The 26,253-nt window shown below is 37.7% G+C and overlaps 2 protein-coding genes across 3 annotated transcripts in view; both read right to left on the bottom strand.

The window, feature by feature from the left end:
- The window catches only part of mpv17 (mitochondrial inner membrane protein MPV17), a 34,915-nt gene extending 23,520 nt beyond the window's left edge, over positions 1-11,395 (bottom strand). The window contains exons 1-2 of the mRNA XM_038304110.1: positions 11,296-11,395; positions 10,600-10,676 (exon numbers count right to left, since the gene is read on the bottom strand). Of these exons, the coding sequence (XP_038160038.1) occupies positions 10,600-10,672 (73 nt within the window). The 5' untranslated portion in view covers positions 10,673-10,676; positions 11,296-11,395. The remainder of the gene's footprint in view (positions 1-10,599; positions 10,677-11,295) is intronic.
- Positions 11,396-12,739: 1,344 nt separating this feature from the next.
- Positions 12,740-26,253, bottom strand: part of si:ch211-243j20.2 (uridine-cytidine kinase-like 1) — a 53,619-nt gene continuing 40,105 nt past the window's right edge. Inside the window, exons 8-15 of one of the 2 annotated variants that reach the window (XM_038304146.1) lie at positions 23,374-23,393; positions 21,234-21,332; positions 20,984-21,077; positions 20,752-20,814; positions 16,501-16,623; positions 16,319-16,426; positions 15,609-15,765; positions 12,740-13,256 (exon numbers count right to left, since the gene is read on the bottom strand). In XM_038304146.1, coding sequence (XP_038160074.1) covers positions 13,180-13,256; positions 15,609-15,765; positions 16,319-16,426; positions 16,501-16,623; positions 20,752-20,814; positions 20,984-21,077; positions 21,234-21,332; positions 23,374-23,393 — 741 coding nt within the window. In that variant the 3' untranslated portion in view covers positions 12,740-13,179. The remainder of the gene's footprint in view (positions 13,257-15,608; positions 15,766-16,318; positions 16,427-16,500; positions 16,624-20,751; positions 20,815-20,983; positions 21,078-21,233; positions 21,333-23,373; positions 23,394-26,253) is intronic. The other variant, XM_038304147.1, reaches the window with a different exon arrangement.

The raw sequence follows: 26,253 nt of genomic DNA, 5'->3' as shown, positions 1-26,253 counted from the left end.
TCCAGTCGTGAAATTTCCTCGCTCCTAAATATTCCACAGTCAACTGTCAGCTGTATTATAAGAAAATGGAAGTGTTTGGGAACGACAGCAACTCAGCCACGAAGTGGTAGGCCACGTAAACTGACGGAGCGGGGTCAGCGGATGCTGACGCGCATAGTGCGAAGAGGTCGCCAACTTTCTGCAGAGTCAATCACTACAGACCTCCAAACTTCATGTGGCCTTCAGATTAGCTCAAGAACAGTGCGCAGAGAGCTTCATGGAATGGGTTTCCATGGTCGAGCAGCTGCATCCAAGCCATACATCACCAAGTGCAATGCAAAGCGTCGGATGCGGTGGTGTAAAGCACGCCGCCACTGGACTCTAGAGCAGTGGAGACGCGTTCTCTGGAGTGACGAATCGCGCTTCTCCATCTGGCAATCTGATGGACGGGTCTGGGTTTGGCGGTTGCCAGGAGAACGGTACTTGTCTGACTGCATTGTGCCAAGTGTAAAGTTTGGTGGAGGGGGGATTATGGTGTGGGGTTGTTTTTCAGGAGCTGGGCTTGGCCCCTTAGTTCCAGTGAAAGGAACTCTGAATGCTTCAGCATACCAAGACATTTTGGACAATTCCATGCTCCCAACTTTGTGGGAACAGTTTGGAGCTGGCCCCTTCCTCTTCCAACATGACTGTGCACCAGTGCACAAAGCAAGGTCCATAAAGACATGGATGACAGAGTCTGGTGTGGATGAACTTGACTGGCCTGCACAGAGTCCTGACCTCAACCCGATAGAACACCTTTGGGATGAATTAGAGCGGAGACTGAGAGCCAGGCCTTCTCGTCCAACATCAGTGTGCGACCTCACAAATGCGCTTCTGGAAGAATGGTCAAAAATTCCCATAAACACACTCCTAAACCTTGTGGACAGCCTTCCCAGAAGAGTTGAAGCTGTTCTAGCTGCAAAGGGTGGACCGACGTCATATTGAACCCTATGGATTAGGAACGGGATGTCACTTAAGCTCATATGTGAGTCAAGGCAGGTGAGCAAATACTTTTGGCAATATAGTGTACATTGCTGAAGTTGCGAGCGCAGAGAGTCGAGCGAGCGGAGAAACAGCTGAGCGCACAGCTGGTGTTGAGCGCGGAGAGAGAGCAGGTCGAGCGAGCGCGAGCAGAGACGGATTCGAGCACGCGCAGAGATGAAACTGAGCGCGAGAACAGTGTGTTGAGAGGGTTTTTCAGAGTTGAGCGCGCGCCAGACCGGTTTTGCGCGCGCGCGTGTTGTCTCACTGCGCGCTCGGATTGGTTCCTGCGCGCTCAAACCGATGGCACAAATATCTCTCCATAATCATGCTGCTTTCAAACTGGACGCAGCAAGAGCAGCAAAATCTCGTCTGCTGCTTCATTTTTGCTGCTTGTACCAGCTTCTGACGCGCTGCTGAAGAAGCTTTGCTGCTCTGGCTGCGCGGTCGCAAAGTGGGTCAGACGCGCGTTGGGCGGAGCTACTCTATCCTTTATTTGCCTTGCAGCTATATTTGCTGTGATCAGTGGGAATAAAGTAGTTTTATTATGTTTTTAAGTGGGAAAATCCACCTGAAAACGTAATCAGTGCAGTCAGTTCATCCTGCCTTCAATATTTCTGTCGGAGCCGCTCAGACCCCCCCCATACCAGCGGTGCGCTGTCAGTAGGATCCCATTCAACGGGCTTGTTTGTCAGACATGGTAATTTTTCTAAAGGAAAACTGCTAAGTAAAAAGGTCCTCACAATGTAACAGTGAATATTAGACACTGAATTATTTATTTTTTTATGTAAGAGGAAAAATGTAAATGGAAAAACAGAGCTTAAAATAAAACTCAAGATTTGTACTATTTTATGTTGTGTAATTTTCTTTTTTTTCGAATTGATATTATAAAACTGGTATCGAAAAAAGTATCGTTCAGGAACCGGTATCGAAGTGAAGGTATCGGTATTGGTACCGGAACCGAAATTTTTTTAACAATACCCAGCCCTAGGTGAAACAGTCAATCTGTACACTCTAAACCAAATCCTTAACAACAACAAAAAGTGCCATCCTTAGACACACACATCTCCAAATTGCACATAATGTCGATGGCTGTATCTCAAATGGGAAATGTTTTGTTTCTGTTGTTTAAATGCAAAATGCATTCAAAGAGAAACCTGTCAAAACAAATCAGTGAAGAGGAGAAGGAGAAAAGAAACACAAGTTTCAAAGGCTTTACACCGCCATATGCGTGTTAGGCAGGACCAGAATGCACAACCACTTCAGAATGGTCTTATTGAGAAGTGCTGACCGAACGCCGTACCAAGTTGATATTATCAATGAAATTATAGTGTTTCCTCCTATACAGCTTGGCTGAAACAGGTGGTAGACCTGAGTGAAGTTGGCCCCCTCACCTTCTTCTAATCAGACAAAATTAGTGTCAAACGTTTGCTACGTTTGTGCAGCAAAAATTTTCGTTTGTGCCACTACCGTTTTAAAGATATAAAGAAATATTTCTAGAGGTCATCAAAGGTCAACCAGCCCCCCCCCCACCTTCTTCAAATCAGATGAAATGGGTGTCAATTAACTCAGCTCCGTTTGTACTGGTTTGTGCAGCAAAAATTGTCGTTTGTGCTGCTTTGGCTTTGAAGATATTAATGAAAATGTAAAGGTCAAAAGGTCAACCAGCCCCCCCACCTTATTCAAATTAGACAAAATTGGAGTCAAACGTTTGTGCTGCTTTGTGCAGAAAAATTTTCGTTTGTGCCGCTTTCATTTTAAAGATATAAAGAGATGCTTCTAGAGGTCATCAAAGGTCAACCAGCCCGCCACTTTCTTCAAATCTTCAAATCCAAAGCAGCACAAACGAAAATTTTTGCTGCACAAACGTTTGACACCAATTTTGTCTAATTTGAATAAGGTGGGGGGGCTGGTTGACCTTTTGACCTTTACATATTCATTAATATCTTCAAATCCAAAGCAGCACAAACGAAAATGTTTGCTGCACAAACCAGCACAAATGTTTGACACCAATTTTGTCTGGTGGGGGGGCCAACTTCACTCAGGTTGATGGTAGAGGTGAAGAAACCTGACATAATCCAAGGCAAATACACCATGGCAAGCTTTAAAGCCAATTTTCATCCAGAAACTGTTCTCTTCAGGTCAGAATGGGTTGGGTCTGATTAACATCGTTTAATCAATTTTCCATTGCAATTTCGCAGTATTTGAAAGGGAGTGGGATTTTTAATGGCAAGATCAAGTCACCTAACCAATCAGTGACCGACCTTTGACCTCATGTTTTCATTTTGATTCAGAGGAGTCTGACCAGCAAACTAAAAGGTACTAAAGAAAAGAAAAACACCTCTACTTAAATGCTGTTGGTACTGGAAAACAAACTTAAGAGCAAAGAAAGGTTCTGCTTGACTTTCCACGAAATGCTCTAATAAGAGCAATATTCCTGAAGACTGTAGAGCTTCGGGAAATACAGTTTTTTAGGCCAATCAGCCTTTTATTTGACAAACACACAGAGAACATATCAGGGGTTAATGTAGGGCAGGTGTTGTGTTCAGAAAAACTTTAAAACCAAGATCAAGCAAGCAAAGAACCCCCGACCTTCCTTTCCCTGCTCTACATCCTGGAAACACGTCTGTTCTGAACACAGTTAATCCAGTTAGAGGACAGAGAAAACCCTGCAGAGGAGGAATCCCGGCCTTAACAAAGGGTATCTAAATTAATAATTAAAAACTGATGCAGATAAAACAGGCAAAAAATAAAATAAAAAAATGTATATTTAAAAGGTGTTTTTAAGGACTCTTTTTTTTGTTTTTTCAAAACAGTCCACTTCTTTCAAACAACCATGTTTGAAAATATCTCCTTTTGTCACTTAAACTCCTTTATTTATAAACTCTTCAGGCATAAAACGCCTGAAAATTAACCTTATTTAAACTAGGGCTGCAAATAAGGAGTATTTTTTTGCAAATCGATTAATCTGTGGATATTTTTTTGGGTTTAATTGATTAATAATCAGATAGCAAAAGGTTCCTTAACCCTTTAAAGCCTGATCCAAGAATAAAACAAAACAGAAAATTACTTTTTTTTTTTTGGTTTGAAGTCCTTATTTGGCCTTTTAACAAAATATGTAAAAACAAAAAACTAAAATAAATGTTTGATATTAATAATTTATTACTATGCGATAAGTCAAGATTATTTTTTGTGTAGTCTTCTGCCCTCTGTTATCAGGTATATCTGATTGTGTGCAATAGGATTTTGAGCAAAGTTTTTAACATTAAATTATGCAAAAGGTGTCAGACGCAAAACATTTCAGAGACCGTATGTATCAAATACGATACATTTGGCATTACATGGTTAAAGAAGATTTTTTACAAAATCAAACCAGGTGAATTTAAAAAACCATTCCACTTAGGGAGTTCTGGATAGAGAATATTGACAGATGATAACTTTTTTTTTTTAATCATAAAAGCGAAACATTTTTTTTTTTTTAACAATCTTGGTATAATTATTGCTCTAAGTGGCTCACTCTGTCAGCTAAAGGCCTGTAGAGTCTCTATACTCCAGTTAACCAATAATCAATTACTACATTAGTTGACGATTATTTCAATAATCGATTAATAACAATCAGATTCATTGTTTCGGCCCTAATTTCAACCCATCTTAGTCCATCTTTTAACTGCAAAAACGATCTAGAAATAAGTAAAAATTACTTTAATTAAGCCTAATAACCCTTAATTTGAGCAGGTTAATAAGATTATTTGACTATGGAATGAGTATATTTACTTTTAAAATAAGATAATTAGATAATATGCTCCTGAAATAAGATATTGCAATTTTTTTTTCTAATTTTAATTTATCTTGTTCCATTAGCAGTGTCTTACTCCTCAATTCAAGAATAAATGCACTTATTTTAAGAAAAAAGGACTTATTTAGATCTACATTTTTTTGCATTGTATTCATAACACCCTACCTTACATAGAACCAAAGTGCTGCATATGAAAATAGAGTAAAAGTCTAAATTACAACAAAAAACAAATGCTCATATGAAAATAACTAACTATTTGAATGAAGTTAGTATCAAAGAGCGAGGGCCTCTGGATCAACTCATATTTATACCCCATCAAATTAAATTGAAATTAACGAATAAAATAATGCAGACTTATATATATTATAGGAATTTAGTGAGTTCGGTAGGAGTGAGACTGACATATATCTTTTATATTACTGAACAAATGTTCTTTATATTAAGGATGGAGTTTCCTAAATGTGTTTTTTTAAGATTAGAATCAGAAGATGAGAAGTAGTGTGATACATCGGCCAGCCGATATTTTGCATTTAGCAGCCATGACTTGAGATCATATAAAGTGTATGCATCGCCGCTCTCCATTTTGCCATACATTTTTTTCAAATTTTAAATTATCCTTGTTTAATACATCAATATATCTTTTTTATCAGGTAAATGGAGGAAGGAAAAGTAATATCGGCTTCTAAAATAAGTCCAAAAATATCGGCATTGTATATTGACTGATGTCAGAATAGTTGATATCAGCCTTAAAAAAGAAAAAAAAGGAAATAAAAAAACTGTATCAGCTGACCTCTATCAGGCATGGCAATAAATGAGGAGAGCATTCAACAAGGTTTAGTAACAGTTCAAGAAAAAAACTTGAATACAAGGAGAATAAATCATTTTATTTGCGATGATTGAAAAGCCAATAAGCTAAAAGGTTTTAAAAATGTTTGCTTTTTTGTTTCATAGCCAACAATAAACAACACTTTGAATAAAGCTGATGAAGACATAAAAAGCTGAGAAATCAAGCTCCACTTTCAGTTTTATTTATATATATATATATATATATATATATATATAAATAAATGACAGCCATGTTCTGTCATCCAATTGGAAACATATTTATAGGAGCCTTTGATCTTTAAAAAACTGAAGGACAGAAAGATGAGGGCAGCTGCTCCAGTCACTGCGCCAAGATTAATCCAACAGCAAAGAGTAATAACAGCTGAACAGGAGGTAACCTTTCCCTTAAGAAGAGCCTTTCTTCATAGAAGAGGCAGAAAAGTATTTAAGGTGGTCAGATGGTCACGCAGAGAAAATGTCAACTGTAGGCCTTTAGAGCAGCTTTTTCTTTAATGCTTAACTCTCTTAAAAAACACAAAGGTATTTTGTAAGAAAATGACCTATTCTAACCTGATAATTAGAAGCAAGTTATTAAAATAAGAGAAGTTATTCTAACTTGTATTATAAAGGGTTTTTGATGACATTGATGCTGTAGCCATTATGGAGTTCGTGTGGCGGTCTGTCTGACAGCGAATTTGGAGGAAACTCAGTTCTTTTTTTTTTTATATATATTTTGTCTTTAACATCAATGAATAACAGAATAATGTTCAGCCTCCTACATTTTCCATTTCTTCTTTTAAAGCTCCATGTTACATCAGAGATCTGACCATTTCTCATGTTCCAAAAAGAGCACTTCTCTCTCTATCTGCAGGTTTACTAGTGGTTCCTAGAATTTCTAAAAGTAGATTTGGAGGCAGATCTTTTAATTATCAGGCTCCTCTCCCCTTTGGAACCAGCTACCAGTTTTAGTCCATGAGGCAGACACCCTGTGTGTGTCCGAACATCCGCCCTTATCACTATATAGCGATTACACCTTTTTAAAAGTGTCCAAACGTCTAGTGCATGAAAGAGTAGTGGACTCGAAGTTTCCCACAATGCACCTTGAAAGTAGTGATCATCTATGTCACTAGACAAGCAGATATAACCCTGATTGCTTTGTGGGATCTCGTCTCACAAAGCATCATGGGCTTTGTTGTGACAGTGGCAACAAAGAACCAAGATGGCACATGCACTGTGAGGGTGCATGTGCAAGTTAACCAAGTTCACTATAAACTCCTCGCTCTATATAGTGATTGAGGGATTTAGGGTTTAGGGCGGAAGTTCGGAAAAAGCCCCCCGTCTTCTTTTAAGACTAGGCGTAAAACTTTCCATTTTGATGAGAGTGGCTCAGGTTATCCTGAGCTATCTCCATAGATATGCTGCTATAGGCTTAGACTGCTGGAGGACATAGGGACCCCTTTTCATCATTCTGCTTCATTCTACCCCTATTCTCACATTCTAGAGTAGCATTCATAGTAGCCTCTTCTTGTCCGTTTCTGTTTGGCTGTACCATCATGGAGAGAAAAATCAGCTGTGCTGCTGCCGTCAACACATTTGTTTATAGATATTGGAGCTTGGCCTGTTTTTTAGTGTAGTACCATTTATCTTACTGTGACTAACTGTATGTGCTCTTTCATCCTCTGACATGGAAGCTGGCTAAGAACTCGCCTGTCTGGCTGGGAAGCGCCTGTGGAGCTGGTTTACAGTTGGCTTTTGTATCTCTGCTTCTTACTCCATTTACACTACCCTTGAAAAATCGATCCATGCTAAGAGCGGTCCAAGCTCGGATCAGTTAACCAGGCTGAGCTCGGTTCTGACGACCGTTTACACATCACACTATCTTGGTTCCTCGACTCCTCCCCTCCTAGTGACGATCTGCGGTATTACTGCCAGTATTGAAGGAGGAAATCAAGCAGTTGGTGGCGGTAATGCACCAAAAGCCATTATTTAAAAATGTTGCGTGGAGAAGATTTCGATTGTTGTTTATAGTTGTTCTTCTTCTTCTGTTTTGTGTTGGTTGGAAAGCAACTTCCGGAGGGGCATTACCGCCAACTACTGGAATGGAGTGTGAATCGCGATGTGCAGCCAGACTGAGATGACGCGTTCTGCTCATGCGCTCTTGTTATCAGAGAATCGAGCCAGGGAAAAACCGAGCCAAACCAGCCTCTGGAACTGGTGTCTAGCTCGGTTCAGTTCAGTTTGCTTTCCATTTACACACGATAAGTTATCTCAGTTACTGAGCTTGGACCGGTCTCGGCACGGTTTTTCAAGGGTAGTGTAAATGGCGTATGTGTCTCCTTGAACCCCAGTCGGCCTCAGCAGATGGCCGCTCACACTGAACCTGGTTCTGCTGGAGGTTTCTTTCTGTTAAAAGGGAGTTTTCTTCTCCACTGTTGCTACATGCATGCTTGGTGTAAGGGATTGCTCTCGAGCCGATGCAATCAACTGGTTTTCCTTAAACAGAAAACCTTTAATCAATTTGACTGAATCTGGTTGAACTGTCTGTCACTATAAATAAACTGAATTGAATAAAGCACACCATGTCAATATTCATGATTGTCATCAAGTGTGTTGATGTGATGTCATCTCTTCAGCTTGGTTAATGATTCACATTTGAACAGTGGTTTGAAATGTAAATGATCAAAGTAAAATGGGAGGTTCGGCTGTGATCACTTGCATTTATAAAAACCCATTTACCATTTGGGAGCAATTATTGGGCAATTTGTATTTCTGACCATATGATCCTTTGTAATGCATGTTTTCCCATCTCCAAGCTGCATAAACTTGAATACTTATTGGATGTAAGAGCCTAAGGAGATCGACATGCTTTATAAAAGGTGTGCATTGCTGTCAGGCAACTTTTTTCCTCAGGCAAAATGGGGCAAAAGACATTTAGGTGATGGAAAAGTCCAAAAACTGCAAAAAGAAGAAAGCAGCCCTCTTGAAATTGCTTGAACTTTTGCTAAAAATGGGGTCTGTTACAGGGTCAGAAAAAAAAGGAAACGATGCAAATTAACTGCTGCAGAAAAATCTAACTTCAAGCTACCAGGGGCCCATTATCCTCCAGATCTGACATATTCCAGAACTGCAACCTACTAGGAATGCTTAAAGACATGGCTGAAACTATACCACCACTAAACTGGACAAAAGCTGAAACTCAAGACTTGCAACAGTTTTTCCTCTCCACTGTCGCTACAAGCATGCTTAGTGTGAGGGATTGCATTCGAGTCAATGAGTCGATGCAATCAACTGGTTTTCCTTATAGGAAACTTTGAATCAATTTGACTGGATGATCTGGTTGAACTGTAAAGTGCCTTGAGATGACATGTGTTGTGAATTGGTGCTATATAAATAGACTGAATTGAACAAAGAATATCAGAAACAGATTTTTTTAAAGGCTTTACGAACTGATGATAGAGTGACTCCTGCTGGACCAGATGCACGGGCCAGTGGTTGGATCTTAATGAGCACAGAGCTCCACTTCATATCATACCCCACCAAGGTGGAGATGGAGTACTGCTATGGGGTGGGAATATTAAATATGGACCTTTTCTGGGTAAGGATATACCAAAGCTCTATTAAGCCTACTGACTATTTTAAGAAGACATTTATTCAAAAAGTGGTAGAGGAAGAAGAAGATGTCTTCATCTTTCAAGGAGGCCACCATTTTCATGTAGAATGATGCTTCATCATGTACATCGAAATATTCCCCTGTAAGGATGGCCACAACATGCCTTAAACATGAAAGAATAATGATGCAGCCCTTTGAGAACATGTGGGTCCTTAAATATGAGATATGTGGTGAAGGAAAACAGTCTAAATCTCTGATCAGAAGCCTGGGGGCTGTGGTTGCTACTGCTATTTATTCCAATAAAGGCTGTAGTGCTCCTGATGGCTGCAACGTTTTATGTATCTGCCGCCATCTAGTGGCGATGCAAAGGAACTACTTGAAAACTGGCTCAACAACCACCCTGGGATGTAGTTTAAACGTACATATCATCTCACAAATGTATCCAAAAAAGTGGAAAAAGCAGTACTTTTAATAATAAAGCTTTGGAAAATATAATTTTTTTCATAAAAACGTAGATTTTCTGTATAGAAATTTGTTCTATTGAAAAATGAACATAATCTTGAAGATTCATACAAATGATGCAAAACACATATTTATTATCACTTACATTTTCAAAATAATATTTAAAAATTATAGATATAATGTTAAATGCGTTTAAACTTTTTAAAAAAACTTTAATTTATTAATTTTATTTATCTATCCATCCATAGTCTCCTGTTTAATCTGTTGGATTCGCCTCATGGCTGGTGCTTATCTACAGCAGTTTATGGGCGAAAAGGCAGGGACCAATAAATGTATGATTGATTAAATAAATTTAACACATTTGTTGAATCTATTTAATCTATAAACCAAAGTCAGTGAATTGATCCTCCAGTTAGCTTGTTGTGCAGGTCAACAAACCAGTAACACTTTAGTGATCGGTGTCTCTCTTAACACCAGTTCTAAATTTAAAATCAATAAATAAATAGGGAAACAACAGAATTTATAAAACACATAGGATTGTGATATTTTAATTATAATATGCTTTTAACAAATAAAATTATGTTTATACTACAAAAGCAGTGGGAATATTAATAGACCTTTTACAATTTCTTATATATCAATATCTATAACAACTGAATCATTGTATTTATATGTTTTTTGTCAATGCAATACATTTTCTATCAATATTTACTCATGTTACTCTTTAAAAGCACTTGGTTGAAGGTCAAAACTGTAAACTGGAGCAAAGGTTTGGGGTGGGAAACAGTTCCCACAGCTCAATATTTCCAAGCAAAAAGAAAATTGTCAAAGTTTACAAATAAACCGAACTCCTAAGGTTTTTACTCCTGCAGCAGGACAACCTTAGAAATAAGGAAATATTACCTACCAGCGGTGATTATCTGGACTGACCATGGGTATTTGGTCATCAAGGCCTGATAGGATCTCCATAGGCCCGCCATCCTCCTTAGATACAAAGAAAATAGTTAGAAAAAGGCAGAAAAATATTGATTTTTCAAAGAAACAGCCCAAACTAAGGCAAACAACGTGATCCAAATGAACTGAAGCTGCTAATAAGCTCCGTTATGCTCCCATTAGAGCCTGATTACTGACCATACCATGTGGCAACTACTTAAATTTATACTCAGCCTTGTTAATTATGAGAAAATAAAAATGTTTAAAAAAATTAAACAGAGTAATATTAAGCCTTTACTATTAATTTATACAGATCAACTCATTGGAGCACAAAATTACCATATTTTTCACTTTTTAGTCCATTTCAGCAACGCCGAGTCAAAGATTATAGTCGCATTAAGATAAAATAATACAAATCTAGTCTTTAACTAAAATACATTTTCAAAATTTCCGAATTACATGTAAAAGCTCAAACTTCCTGAATGGGGATTGGCGTGACATAATGTTTGGAGATTCGGAAGTTTTAAAGTCTGTATTTAACACTTTTTCTTTTAAATGCTTTACTTAAGCACTGAGCGCATGTCTTTAAGAACAACAGCTTAGTTTTTCCGCTACGTGTGTCAATCAATTTAGGCATAAAGAGCAGTAAATACTAAATGTGTTTGCATACCTGTTATGAGTGCGCCCGGCTGAATCCACGAGCTACCGATGCCTTCACGCCCCTGATATCAGCTCGGACTCTTAAGCTACAAGAATAACCTACTAATTTTATTTTATTTGGTCTGTCTCTCAATTTTAATAAGACAGATGCTCTCGCAGATTTTTGTTTTTGTTTAAGAGAGAAAAACAACATTGCTCTCGATCCTATGGGTGAATCTGTGAATATTTTTTCTGGGACATTTTCAGTTTAGAGTAAAAATTATATTAATTAAACATTAAAAAACTATATGTATGTTACCTTCACGTGTATCAATTCCATCTTATATAAGATGGATAGTTTTGGTTATATTTAAATTGACCGATTCTCCTATTAAAAACGATAAATTCAAAGCCCCTTCTGATTTCCAATCGTACCTGAAGGTAGCATTAGAACTGCGTAGGTTCCGCTGTAAACAATAAAGCTTGGCCTTTGCTGCCCTCTAGTGGACAGTCACTGGATGCCGCATAAGGAACGTTCAGACTGAATATTTGCAGTTTGATGTGTTTATTTATTCTGTATAATGAATAAAGTCGGTATCCATTTATGACATTTAATACAGCCGTTTAAGCTAAAAAATGACCAGAATATATAACTTTAATCTTCTTGATGCCTAAAGTGAATACTGGCAGCAGTGTTTTCTGTGACATTATGGCATGAGGTAAGAGATGTTTATTAAAGTAACAGCTGAAAACTCTTTCAAGTAAATGTATATGACCATTTTCTGACTTTAAATGTTTGCATATGCTTGGTAAAAGCGTGATGAAAAATATCTGTAACTAAACACAATGAACTTAGGAAAGGTCAGGCTTAAAACTTTGACAGCAGGTCAAATGACATTTAAACGTACATGTATTGAATACATTTCTGTAATAAAACTGAAAACATTTGATTCATACAAGTAAAAGATGCATGATATGCAACATTGAATCCCTTGTAAACAACATAAATAAAAACAAAACATAAAAGTTTGCTTAACAGCAGCAAGGACAGGTCCCTTTAAGGGCCAGTTACGACCTGAGCCTATAACAGATTATACCCGACCAAATCCCAGAGAAAAATGGAATTCATCAGAGGTTTAACAAAAATAAAACCAAAGCAACGAATATCGAGCTCTTTTCGGTCACAACGATAACATTTGTGGAGTAGAAAAAACAAATTTTTTGACCTTTTTATTCCATCGTCAGTTATTCCTTTTCAAGTAGCTGTGATTAATTTCCCTTTGGGTAAAAGTTGCCTGAGGTAAGAACATTTACAACTTTGTCTGCAGAGAATCGACTAAACTGAGCCGGAAAGCTTCAACCTAACCAACATCATATGGCCCTGCTGACAACGCACTCATGTCCTGAATTCAGATGGAAACATGGTGGACGATTATCTTCACAGATGTAAAATGTTGCTTAATATTCTTAATATAGTGCAAAATATAGATTAACATAAAGTGTTGTTAAATCCAATCGAGGCTAAGCAGAGATCTGGTTTAAATTAAATTAATTTATATACAACATGTGTCTCAATTTGATGTAAATTGACAGTAAATAAAATAAACTTAAAAGCATCACAGGAGAAATTATAGACAAGATAAAAATAAACTCCTAGATTGCCTTAGTTTGAATTGTGGAAAAGGTTCAGAGCTGGCAGTAACCGCGCCCATTTATCTCTGATCCCTTTTTAAACGCAGCTGTAACCTTATGCACATAAAACCTTCTTTTGGGATTAAAACCGTTCTGTGGGATCCAACAGGAACAGGTTTAGAGCGTCTCTGCTGCTAGAGTCGAGCAGAGCAGGAATCTGTTTTTGTTGGTTGCTGCTTCCACAGCGAAGCGCTCCTGTAACATTATGCCGTTTGTTCCCTCTTTAGAAATCCATCCCTTCATCGCTTTCACAGACATCTGATGGAGCATCAGTCCCGAAGTAGCGATCCCCAAAGTTACCTGGGAAAAAGAGCAAAGATGACTTCATTAAAGACATGATTTCCCCCAATTTGATAAAAAAACAAAAAAAAACAGACGTCTTGACTTGACCTAAAAGAGGATATAATACCCTGTGCATTAACCCTGTTAAACAAGACACTTCAGCTGTTATTCATATATATGGACGCACTGTATATATTAGGGGTGGAACAGTTCACAAAATCCACGGTTCGGTTCGGTTCACGGTTTCGTGGTCACGGTTTTCGGTATATTTTGATTGTTACACTTGAAAAAAATCGAAATCTAGATAAGTTGTTTTTTCTTAAAATAAGTGTATTTGTTCTTGGATTTAATTCAATTCAATTCAATTCAGTTTATTTATATAGCGCCAAATTCACAACACATGTCATCTCAAGGCACTTTACACTTCAACCAGATCATACAGTCAAATGATACAAAGTTTTCTATCTAAGGAAAACCAGTTGATTGCATCGACTCATTGACTCAAATACAATCCCTCACATTAAGCATGCTTGTAGCGACAGTGGAGAGGAAAAACTCCCTTTTAACAGGAAGTAACCTCCAGCAGAACCAGGCTCAGTGTGAGCGGCCATCTGCCGAGGCCGACTGGGGTTCAAGGAGACAGAAGCAGAGATACAAAAAGCAGCTCTAAAAGGCGGCCCCGTCCTGGAAACACACAGCAAGGCAGACGAGCTCCAAGCCAGCTCCCATGCCAGAGGACGAAGAGAGCACATCCACTCAGTCACGGTCAGAAGGTAGTAGGTAAAGTAGTAGTAGGTAAAAGAGAGATTTTGCCAATGGAACAAGACAATTTACACTTACAATAAGAAAACACAATTGCATTGTCTTATTTCAGGTGCATTTTATCTCATTTTCTTATTTTAAAAGCAAAAATACTCATTCCATTGGCAAACTATCTCATTTACCTACTCAAATTAAGCGTAAATACGCTTAATTTGAGACATTTCTACTTATTTTTAGATCCTTTTTCCAGTGTACCCCGAAATCCCATAAAAATTAATGAAATCAATGAAAAAAATCCCCAAAAAATTATGAATTGTAATTATTTTTAATGATCCGAGGAAACCATGGATAATTTCTGCATGTTTTGCTGCTTTGAATTTAATCATCTCGCGCATGCTCTCTACCATCTCCAAGGAACTCAGAGCGGAGGGGACGGGAGCCACAGCGGAGGCTGTAGGCTTTGCTTTGAGCAGGCGGTCTGGAGCGCAGCGGGGCGGAGCGCTGACAGAGTATGAGGGATTTCGGGGTTAGCATGACATGTTGGTCATGTTGCTGTTAGCATAAACAAAACATGTTGCACAATGCTTCCACACTGTTGCACTTTTATCCACCACTTTCTTTCCGCCGTCATCGTAGGTCACTCTAAATGCAAAGTGTTCCCATACAGCAGACCTATAAAGTGCTGCTGGCGCGTCTTCCAACTCCTGTTCTTTCCCACTCGCCATACCCACACAATTCTCCACAACAACTGATTTTTTTCTGCTACACCCGGCTACGCTGCTTCGCTTCTTCTTCTTCTTGTTTACTACTGGTGGTTGGCTTTGGTCGCAGTACCGCCACCTTCTGCTCTGGAGTGTAAACGCTTCCTCTATGAGAAAAAGGAGCAGCGCATGAACCGAACGAAACACACGCGAACCAAACCGAGACAGTCGAACCGAACGGTTCCGATGGTTTTAATAAACCGTTCCATCCCTAGTATATACCCAATGCACCTTTTCCTCTTTTTGGCACCTTTTGTTGACTATTGAACCAATGCGATAAGTGAAATTTTCCATTGTGAGATCAATAAAGTCTATCTTATCTAATGTAATCTGACCTCCTGTTTGTATTGAAATCAGTTGGATTTGTTTCAACTGAACTTGAATCAGAATCCATTTAATTTAACAAACATCGGTAGGATAAATAAGTTAAATTAATTAAGAAATGAAATAAAGAAATGGAAGAAATTGAACTTTGTTGATCTCATAATGGAGAAATCAACTCTGTGCATTAATTTTCTGCCATTATGCGGCGCCTGGGGAGCAGTGTTGGGTTAAGGGTTTTGCCCAGAGAGCCAGAATGGAGGCTATGGCGATCGAATCGGGTACTTGGAGCCTTCTTAGTAAACAAGCACACTCCTTCCTCTACCCACTAGGCCAACACTCCTAGAGAACTTACCTACAATCTAGGCATGTACAATGACTCTGACGTGATTTGAACCCGCAACCTTCTGATCTGGAGTCAGATGCGCTACCGTTGCACCACAGTCTTTTTAGGCAGTATTAGTTTGGGTCTGATTTGTGGAAACGTTGAATTGAGCCTAAGTAGAAAAAGATTCCCACTCCTCACCGATTCCTGGAATGATGTGGAACTGGTCGTTCACCTCCTTATCCACAGCGGTGGTGATGATGCGGACTTTGGGGAAAGCGTAGGCAACAGAGTGGACGCCCATTTCTGCCATGAGCAGCGAGAGCAGGAAGATCTTATCCTCGGCCACATCGTGGTCCTTCACATTGGGAACAAGAAAAGGAAAAAAAAAACAAAACAATTAAATTCCTTTGAGGATCAATACAGGGAAAAAGCAAAAGATGATCGAAAGGGCGAAATTAAAATATAATAATACATTCTCTATGTTTTAATTACTTTAATAAAAGGCAAGTCTTTATAGTTTGGAATTTCACATAAATTCGAAAAAATTTCTATGAGGAAAAAATGGGAATACTATTTCAGCAAAAAGTTCAAGTACTGATCTAGAAGAATATAAAACAAAGTTCAAATGAATGAATTCTACTTAGTAAGCTTTACACTGACCCACTCTGCAGGAGCTTTTAGTTTAAAAAACTGTAACAAAATGAAAAGTTAAAAAGATCCAAAGTTAAAAGGTTTGGCCATCGTTGGGCTCACATTTCAATTTATAATCTATTTATCTGTGTCTGAAGGGACTTTGTTTAAAACAGAAAATAATCTGTTTTAGAAGTTTGAGGACAATAAGATCCAGATTAGAATTTACTTCCACAAAGGGGTAAATAAGCCGATAAACGGACTAAAACTGGACCCACCAGCAGAACTCTGACGGCCATGAGAGCAGCGGCCCCAGTGGAGACGGTGCTGTCCATCAGGATGACGTAATCTTCGCTGATCTCCTTCGGCAGACGAAGGTAGTGAAGCTGAAGGAAGAGGTCGGTCGTTAAAGCGTTAAACATGCAGGCATTAAGATGCTCCTGCTGTAAACCAATCAAACCTCAGGTTCTCCTGTGTCATGGTTGGTCTGAATGAGGATCTTTCCAAGCCGGATGTCTTTACAGACGGCAGTCAGGGCCTGCTCCATGGTCTCCCCGGCTCTCAGGATAGAAACCCCCGTGATCTTAAAGAGAAAAAAAAGTTAGTTCAAAATGTTTCAAACATTTACAGAGATCATTATCCAGCTTAAACATCTGCTTCTAGAGCAATAGGGGCTGAGCTGAAGGGCTGTCATTCACAACACTCCCACTAGAGGGCAACCTGTGGGGGTTTTTGGCCCTTTAATGCCACAAGATAAACAACTTGATGAAAAAATAAACCATATGAGTTTCTACTAGAGGTGAGTATTGGCATGAGTGTTGCGATTCGATACATGTTGCGATACTTTGGTCACGATACGATATTATCACGATATTGCAGTATCACTATATATTGCCATATTTTCCCCAGCTATCAAAATCTAATGATGAGATAAAACAGCAAGTGCTGTATATTTTCATCAGAAAATATTGATTAGGTATTATTATCCATGTTGTTTGGGGTTTTCTTCCACTGTGACTGCCTCAAATACAGATTTGGTGCTGCACGCACAGTTAAAGGGCTCCACAGCGCTTTCTGCCAGAGTGGTGGTGCAGAGGTAGCCAATTTTCCTATCAATGTTTTATGTAACCGTTTTTTTTTTTTATCGATACTAAGAAGTGAAAGATCGATATTATATTGGGCAGCCGAATATCACGATATATCACCAAAACGATTATTTCCCACACCCCTAGTTTCTACACCATCATTTGTCTTTGAGATCAATAAATACCTATAATTCAGGGTTACTTTTACCAGCTGAACATGTAAATAAAAAAAAAGACTTAAAAAAAAAGACTAATAACTGTCTTTTATCAAGGTTCAGGATAAAAATCTACAACTTAGAAATCGATATAGGAGATTAACTCATATATAATTGAAAAAAATATAAATACATTTGTATCGTCAGTAATTCAAAGACTCCACCCAAAGCTCCGGTCGTTGCAAAGATCGTGTAATATAAATATGCCGTTAATTATAAATAATGACTGTATTTTGTTACATTTTTAGGGGATTGTCTGAACTCATTTATTTATTCAGGTCCCTAACTCAGACCCCTGCAGGGCACCACAGACTGTGTCCAGACATTTAAATCTGCCTAAACAGGGAGGTAGCCTAATGGATAGTGCATAGAGCTCAGAATCCTGACGTTCTGGGTTCGAGCCACCGGGGTTACCCTCAGGGTCCTTGAGCCAGACCCTATACCCATAATGCTCACCTGTCACCGGCCCATTAGCTGGCAGCCTTCCAAAAAAAAAAAAGCTATGTAAAAACTAAAATGCTTGATTGCAAGCTATTAAAAGTGTTCCCTAGTGTTTAGGGAATAGGGCTTTGAATCCTGAGATTGTGAGTTCGATCCCCCACTCCTTCAGACTACCACTTCAGCTCCTTAGACCCATAACCTCACAATGCTCCCCGGGCGCCTCACAACAGAGGGGAGCAGTGGGCTGCCATTTCCTCTGGGAAAACACATCAGCTACAAAAAAAGGAAACTCCCTTTTTCCAGGAGAAGAAACGGTTTATAGAATAAAACAAATGTAATCTTCCAAATAGTAAGTTTAAACAAATCATCATTGAACTTTAGTGGAGTCCTACCAATTATAATAGAAAACAAAAACATATTTTACTTTTCTTAACTCAAATTTCTCCACCTCTTTAGTCCATTTTTATGGAGAAAGAATCCAACTTCTTTTTTAATTTAGCAATGACTAAAACCTGTGTTCAGATGGAGCTCATTGTCAGATGATGGATATTTTTCTTTTTGAAAATAACCTTAAAGGTATAGTGGAGGATTTTTTGTGAATTTTTGAAAATACCAACCCTCTCAATTTTAAAGAGAGGAAACGCCTATTGTGTGCAAAAGCGTGCATGAGCCTATTTCTCATTGTGCACGCTCTTTTTAAAAGTTGCTGTTTGAATTGCTCATACAAGCTTTCTTTCCAAAAGAAGATTTGCAACTTTTAAGTGAAAATGGGGACGAGCACATAGGATGGCCTTACACACTGCAAAAAATCTTAATAAGTAAACTTTTCTTATAATAAGTGCATTTTTTCTTGAATTGAGGAGGTAAGTGAGACACTTTGTCAATGGAACAAAACAATTTACATTTAAAATAAGAAAACACAATTGCATTTTCTTATTTCAAGTGAATTTTATCTAATTATCTTATTTTAAGAGTAAAAATACTCATTACATTGGCAGCTCCTCTTACTTACCTACTCAAATTAAGGGTAAATACACTTAATTTAAGAAATCTTTACTTATTTCTAGATTGTTTTTGCAGTGCAAATACATATCAGCATAATGATTGACAATTAGAAGGACCACTTATTTTGAAGATCCACCCAGAAAAGAACATCCTCCACTATACGTTTAAATTAGGCAGTAAAAGACCACATTTATCTTTCTAAAGTCTCTGTTGGTTTGATGTAAGATTCTATTCTTCAATGTCTTGTTTTTCATTAATAGAAATTAACAACAATTAACAAAACCCACCGGTCTGTGTGTAAATAATCTGCATCATGCATTTAACTCTTTGAATTGACTTACTAAAATAAATACTCCAGTAATGTTCTGATTTATTGAGTACGACTTAGATCAGGGTTCCTACAGCATAAGGCAAGTTAAATTCAAGACTTTTTAAAGCCACTTGAAAAAAAAATTTAAGACCAAATTAACAAGAAAAACCTGCTTGCGAGAACTTAACCCAAAGGTTTATTTTAACATAAACCACTGCACTAATGTTTCAAATTTTGAAAAGCTTCCCATACAGGAAGAAAGCTAAAAACACAAATGACAGATTTATTTTAACAATTATTTAACTGAATTCACAAACTTTGTTTTAGCAGGGAACAAAATAAATCTGTTTTAAAGCCACAACATAACCAGTGCTAAGTCTTTTTTGCAGCTATTTTTCTTTGTATGGTTTTCTTAGTCTGTTTGATTTGGTGATAAGTGGAGGCGTTGCAGAGACAAGGGTGGAACTAAACTGAGAAATACTGGCTGTTTCTCTGTAACTCCATATTGACGCTTTGTGTTTCGTGCTTCGCATGTGCGACTCCACCGCCTTAATTCCCATCGTTCCGAGCTTGAATGACTTCTTGCACAAAATCCACTGAGCCTCATGTATGTTCCCTGGTTTTAGCCATGGAGAAAACTCTTGGCTGGAGACAATTTTGGTTACATTTACACTTGCTCATATTTTCCAGACAAAAAGTTAATGGAGCATCTCCCAAATGTCCCGGCCACAACAACGTTTTATTGGTTCCGCTATCGGGACGGAACCGATAATGGCGAGCCGTTATTTTTTCGAAATAAAAAAAAGGTCAATTTTTACGGAAGAGGATTAGGGCCACTGAAAAAAAAAAAAAAAGTTAACTGATTTTTAAATTTTATTTCAGTTTAACATGGGAAAAAAGTCAGAATTCTGACTTTTTTCTCAGAATTCTGAGATTAAAGTCAGAATTCTGACTTTTTTCTCAGAATTCTGATTTTTTTTCTCAGAATTCTGACTAAATTCTGACAATAAAAAAGTCAGAATTCCGAGATTAAAGTCAGAATTCTGAGAAAAAAGTCAGAATTCTGACTTTTTTCCCATACTATACTGAAATAAAATAAAAAAAAAATCAGTTAACTTTTTTTTTTCAGTGGCCCTAATCCTCTTCCGTAAATTTTAATGTTTTATTTATATTACAAAAATAAATCACAATAAAAATTATCCTATTTTTGATGTTTTAAAAATTAAGACCTACGCAAGACTGATTTAAGACATTTTAATACCAATTAAGGACTTTGTTTTATTATGAAGAATTCAATGCCTTTTAAGACTTTTTAAGGACCAGCGGGAACCCTGTTAGATGTTTTTGTAGCTGTGAGAATATTTCTCTGCTGCTGATTAGATGGAGGACGAATAAAAGGAAGGACAAGGACCGTACGACTATATATGGAGGCTGTAGTGCAGGGCGATACGGTCCTGGTCTACTATCAAATAAAGGCACCAAGTGCCAAACAAACAACAAAAATAAGTGATGAGTGAAGACAACGAAAGTTTGAGAAACAGCATGGACATTTTTTATCCTCCATCTTCTCTCCTTTATTAATCCAACATGGTGCGTTCTAATATCTGCATGGATCAGAAATGTGGTAAGACTCTACATGCAGAATTGATGCTTACTCTTTTACCGCTCAGCCTCTTCCCCTCATAGATGGTGCCTTGAGGCGTCTCCACTGAAACGGGCTGGAATAAAAAAACAAAAAAACAAAAAAGGAAACAAAAGTGAGAATAAAATCAGGTTCAAGTTGAAGCCAAATGTCACATTTTTTTAGTTAAGATTAGGAGAGCTGCCTCTGTGACCACAGGAGCCTTGGAAGGAAGGTCAGTTAATGTTGATGCTGAAAAGCCTCACCTTGAGGGGCAGGAAGGAGAGGGCGTGCTCTATCAGCAGCCTCATTAATCTCTTGGAGTAGAAGATAAACTCGTCTCTGTTGGTCTCCTTGTTCCTACATGATCAGAAAAATGGCATAACTGAGACCTACGCTTAAAATCAGCTCCTGTAACCCTCTGCATCTTGCATCATTCTCAATAGGACTAGTTTTCAGAAGAAAAACATTGCATCACTGGTCTTTTATGTAAAATGTGCGGCGGCGGGTTCTGACCTGATGATGGTGTGCATGCCGCGGACCTGAGGCGTGCTCTCCAGGACGCTGAGGGTTTTGGGTAAAGGCTGACCCTGATGAGCCGAGGCTAGAGCCGATCTGAGAGAAAAAAAAGGGGGAAAAAATGACGATTATTCAGTTTTATCAACTAAAACTTTTATCTACATCCCAGACGGACAAATGGAAGATGAGACAGAAAGATTGGAGATACAATCTGCCTTCTCAGTTTTGCCAAACCTTTCCAGACACTGAAAATAATGAAACCAAATATGATAATTTTCTAGAAGGAAATGTTAAAACTTACATAAAAAAGTGTTTTTAGTTAGACTTTTTTATTTTTTTTTTTAAATAACATGGTGTCAAATTTCATTGACGTAAACTGCGGGGATAAAAGATGGTTGTAGATATGGATCATAAAGCCGAAACTAGAAATGTATAAAAAGTAAGAAGAGCAAATCCATAATATCAAAAGTTTAGGGTAACATTGACTGTTTTACTCTCCTAACAAACAAAACTATTAAACAGCATCATTAAAATACTTTGGGATTCATTAAGAACTGCTATTTTATGGGGTACAACCAGAAGCAACACAATAAGATCTCTAAGTTTGGGAAGTTTTACAACTTTATGACCTGAACGGGCTAATGAACAATCATTTTATATGAAAAGATTGTAAAAGTCTGCTGAAGGTTTCTTTAAAGCTGCATAAGAATGTTGCCATAAGAAAGGTGGAAAAACATGGAAGAGCTTATTTTCTCACAAGTCTGAAGCTTCTTCTATATATGCTGCAGATTTTCCTGCAACTTCTACATTCTAAGTGAAATTCTAGTGAAGTTCAAGAGTTTTTGAAATCCTGCTATGATCATCTGATAAGCATATCTCTTCCTGGTTTCACATTCCTCCATATAGAGAGAAGGTTTTGTCTGCTAGACTTAAGTAAAAACATGAGATAAACAAGAAAAGAAAAGGTTAAAAACAGGTTAGATCATTTGTTCCCATATATTTCAGCCTTTTTAGACACACACATAAAATCGGCACCTTTTCATTTCATAGTACATTCATTCTTTATACAATATATTGTGACCCCAATTTAAATTACATATTTATTTATAAAAACAATTCAATTGGGGATTTATTTTAAATAGCAGTAAATTAACCTTTTAAATGAAGTTTAATTCAAAGGTTTAAATGTATTTTTTTTAAATAATATAATGGGCCATTTTATTATTTAATTGTGCACACAGGTTGGGCGATTGGATTAATCCATCGACGACAGACTCGGATCTTCAACAATGTTTTTTTTTTTTTTTTAAGACCAATTTTCTCTTTTGACGCAGCCCATGACAAAAAAATAAACAAAAAAAAAACTCAATGTAGTTTTTAATGGTAAACACAAGCTCCTTCCAGCTGCAGCTTTCTTTCCACAGTGAAGTTGTGCAGCAGCATTTTATCAACTTAAGCTTAAGATGGAAAGAAGGGACTAATCCAAACCAGAGACTAGATGTTTCAAATTAAATATTGGCTCTCCATCTACCTGAGGGATCACATGATCATCTCGACCCCTACTTTAGGAACACCTGGCCAGGATCTTACTAAACTGTTGCAGTAGCATATGAAAAAGCATGTTGGTTGGATTTGTGATGCTGTGGACCCGTTTCTCCACCATCACCTTAACTTCTGATAACTTTCATTTTTAATTTCCTGCATTCAATCAGCTGCTTGTAATAGACAGAGCAGTGGTTTTAAGACAAAACCTATTCAATTGTGCTCTAATTAACATGCAAAACCAAATTTACAATTTTGCAAATTGTCAAACGCATGCTGGGTGTGGCAAAGCATCCAACAAAGCTCTGCTTCGGTTCCTGCTGCACACACAAGTGCTACCTTTCTGCAAGAAATAAGTCATGCATTTGTTTTAAAGCCTTAAAATGCAAACTATGCAGAAAAGGTTTGCCAGCCATGACTGGATATCACATCATGGAACCTAAGCAAAATATTCAAAGCAAGCATGTCACCTGGATTTACAGATAAAACATGCAGCAGATATCTTAGCAGGTTAGTAAGCCAGAAGTGCATGAAAACACAGAAACTGTGCTTTTTTTTCTTTAATCTAACAGAAGATGCAGAATTCGGGCCTCACATATCCCAGCGAAGCTTCCTCTGCAGGACACCCAGAGAAACAGAGAGAACAGGGGAGAGAAAGAACATTTTGAGTAGTGAAACAGATCTGACAGATCACCGCTCTGCAACACTGATCAAATACTTTCTGGCTCTGCGCTGATTTGATGCAACAGCTGGTCAATTCAACTTAGCAGCTTTCACTTAGGGTTCTTAGTGCAATTCTGCATTACATACCTGAGGAGCAGCCAGAGCTCCGGCACATTTGAACAATTTAATCTGAGATTTATGTCACCATTAATTAACAGGAATCAGATTAATTTTAGAGATAACTTTGAGAGTTACCTCTCCAATGTTTTGAGTATTTTATGTTTGTCAACTAACTGTTGGAGCAGGCGGCAGCTTTTCACCTGCTTTTACTTTCAATTGTTCAGGAATTTTATCAAGAACATCCAACCTTACATGTCATGAATAGGCAGCGTCAGTGTGGGGCTGATTGTAGGAAGTGGATGTATGCAAACATGGCTGCAGGAAACTCACTTTTCATGCAGGTGAAGATACTGAAACAAATCCTGGAATTTAAACAGAGATAATGCCTAACGGAAAGTGCTCATGAGAGGCAGCAGCAATAAAAATAAACCTACAATAAACCTGAAAAGGGCAGATTTTTTTTTTTATGTGGCTTTTCAGGAGTATATAGCCACTTTTAAGGGAGACATTTATGAAAAAAAGTTTTCAAATTCGAACTACAGCCATCCTTAAACAAGTTTTTTGTTAGCTGATGTAGTGCTAAAATAAAATCTGCATTTTATTTTTTACGTTTTATTTTTTTATTTGCATGACTCACTTTACAATATGCAATATAACGAAGGTTATATTTTCCTCATATTATGCAATATAATAAACTATAAATTGCAGCCTTGAGGTCTTCTTTTTTATTCTTTTGGCAACAATATAAGAGAGCAGCAGCCTCACTAAGTTTAACGGTCTAAAATGCATCACAGGAAATAAAAGCAGCACAACTTTTGGCTGAGACCTGATGCTGTGCAGTGAACATTTAAAAGAATAATGACTGAATAATGACCGACCTTCACATCGGGGCAATTTTAGTTGAATTAGACCAAATAAAAACAGAAAGAGTTCTAAAAACCTGAGTTTATTGTTCTTTAAAAGCTGAACCAGTCTGCCCAACAATAATCTAAGGTTATAGTTTATCACGTCTATTTGGCTCTACACCAAAATAATTATGAATCTAGAAGTCACTTTAACCTCTAACCTATTTCTGCAAAACTAAGGCTAAAAACAATTGGATTAATCGTTATTAATCGATGGTTGAAATGATCGTCAACTAAATTAGCAATCGATTCATTGTTAACTGAGGAATGGAGGTTCTAAAACGCCCTCTTTAGGTCACAGAGCAGTAATTATACCAAAATGTAAAAAAAAAAAATACTTATATCTATATATATATATATAAGTATTTTGCATTTAAAATAAAATATTCTTCATCTGTCAATATGCTCTGTCCAGAACCAAGAGTTGGTTTTAACCATGCTAGCCACTCTAATAGCTAATGCTAAAGGCAGTTTACAATGTCCAGCTATTTTTATATTAATTTTAAAATAGAAAAAAAAGGCTTTCTTATCTTATGGATATGAAAATTTTTAATTAACTTTAATATCAACATATTTATTAAACCAATTACCCAGTTTAGAAATGCAATACATCTAATCCACTTTAGGAAAGTCAAAACCCCTGACTAGAAACATTTTCATCCATCCCTGGTTATAAATCAGCGTTTCCAGTTTAGTCCGGTTTAAACTGGAAAGCTGCAGTGTCGGGATACAGATGTTACGTTGGGCACCGCTGTCGTAATTTGACAACATGTGTTGATTTAATTATCATCCGCTTCTCATGCAGGAAGATTGTCAGTAATAAAGAACCACAAGGTTTCTACCAGTTGTACATTAATAGCTTCTAGTAACTTGCCAGAGGTTTCAAGTAACAAAGCAAAAATATTTTGTTACCTTACTGGAAGAGAAATTTTTCTTTTCCCCCCCAGCTTTTATTATCATTACACTGTTACAGAGGAACGACATGAACTCTCTGCATTTAACCCATCCCCTTGGGGAGCAGCGGGCTGCCTTTGTGCAGCGCCCGGGGGAGCAACTTTCTACTCCTTAAATTTTAAAGATAGACTTTTTAGTTTGTTTCATTAAAACTAATTTTCTTCACGGCCCGTTAGTATTAAAAAGAAATAAAAACCATCAAAATAATTTTTGATTTATCCAGAATATTTGTTGTTCACAACATACCAAAATAAATAATTTTTCAGAATGATGCCAAGTTAAATTAGACATGGTCACCATTAGTTATAAAACTAAGAAAATTAAGTAGCCTATAAATGTCATGGTCTTGTTTCTATTGTGCTTTACTTTGCTCCATGTTTCCTAGTTTTATTGGTTTTATTCCTTTTTTGTTGTAATTTCTAGTTCTATTTCATCCTTACTGACCGCCAGAGGCGGTGCTTCAAGCACTGAATGATCATTCATGCGCATGCGCAGGTCGAGTATTAATGACAACAAAGTCAGCTGTGACCTGCCGGGGACCCACGTGACTCTATATAGTCACGTGGCACCCGGCAATCAATCCCTTTTGTTCTTCTCGCGCGCAGGTGTGTTGAGAACAGGAGTGTGGTCGTGTGAAGCTGGTTGCTTCTGTGTATACCACTAGTTTCCTGGCTGCTTGTTGCTGGTAGCCCCGTGACCGGGTTTGGTCGGAGCTGCGGGTAAGTCTCGCCCTCCAGGGGCTGCACAAGCTGCTTTCACCTTACCAGATCTGCGGTGACTGGTAAGTTTTCGTTCTTTTCTCAGCAGTAGTTTACTGTTCGCTTTGATTTGCC

Source organism: Cyprinodon tularosa, unplaced genomic scaffold, assembly GCF_016077235.1.
Source record: "Cyprinodon tularosa strain WSP-4 unplaced genomic scaffold, ASM1607723v1 ctg526, whole genome shotgun sequence".
Taxonomy (NCBI): domain Eukaryota; kingdom Metazoa; phylum Chordata; class Actinopteri; order Cyprinodontiformes; family Cyprinodontidae; genus Cyprinodon; species Cyprinodon tularosa.
Note: the sequence above shows the minus strand (reverse complement) of the source record. Positions and strands in the feature narration are given on the sequence as shown.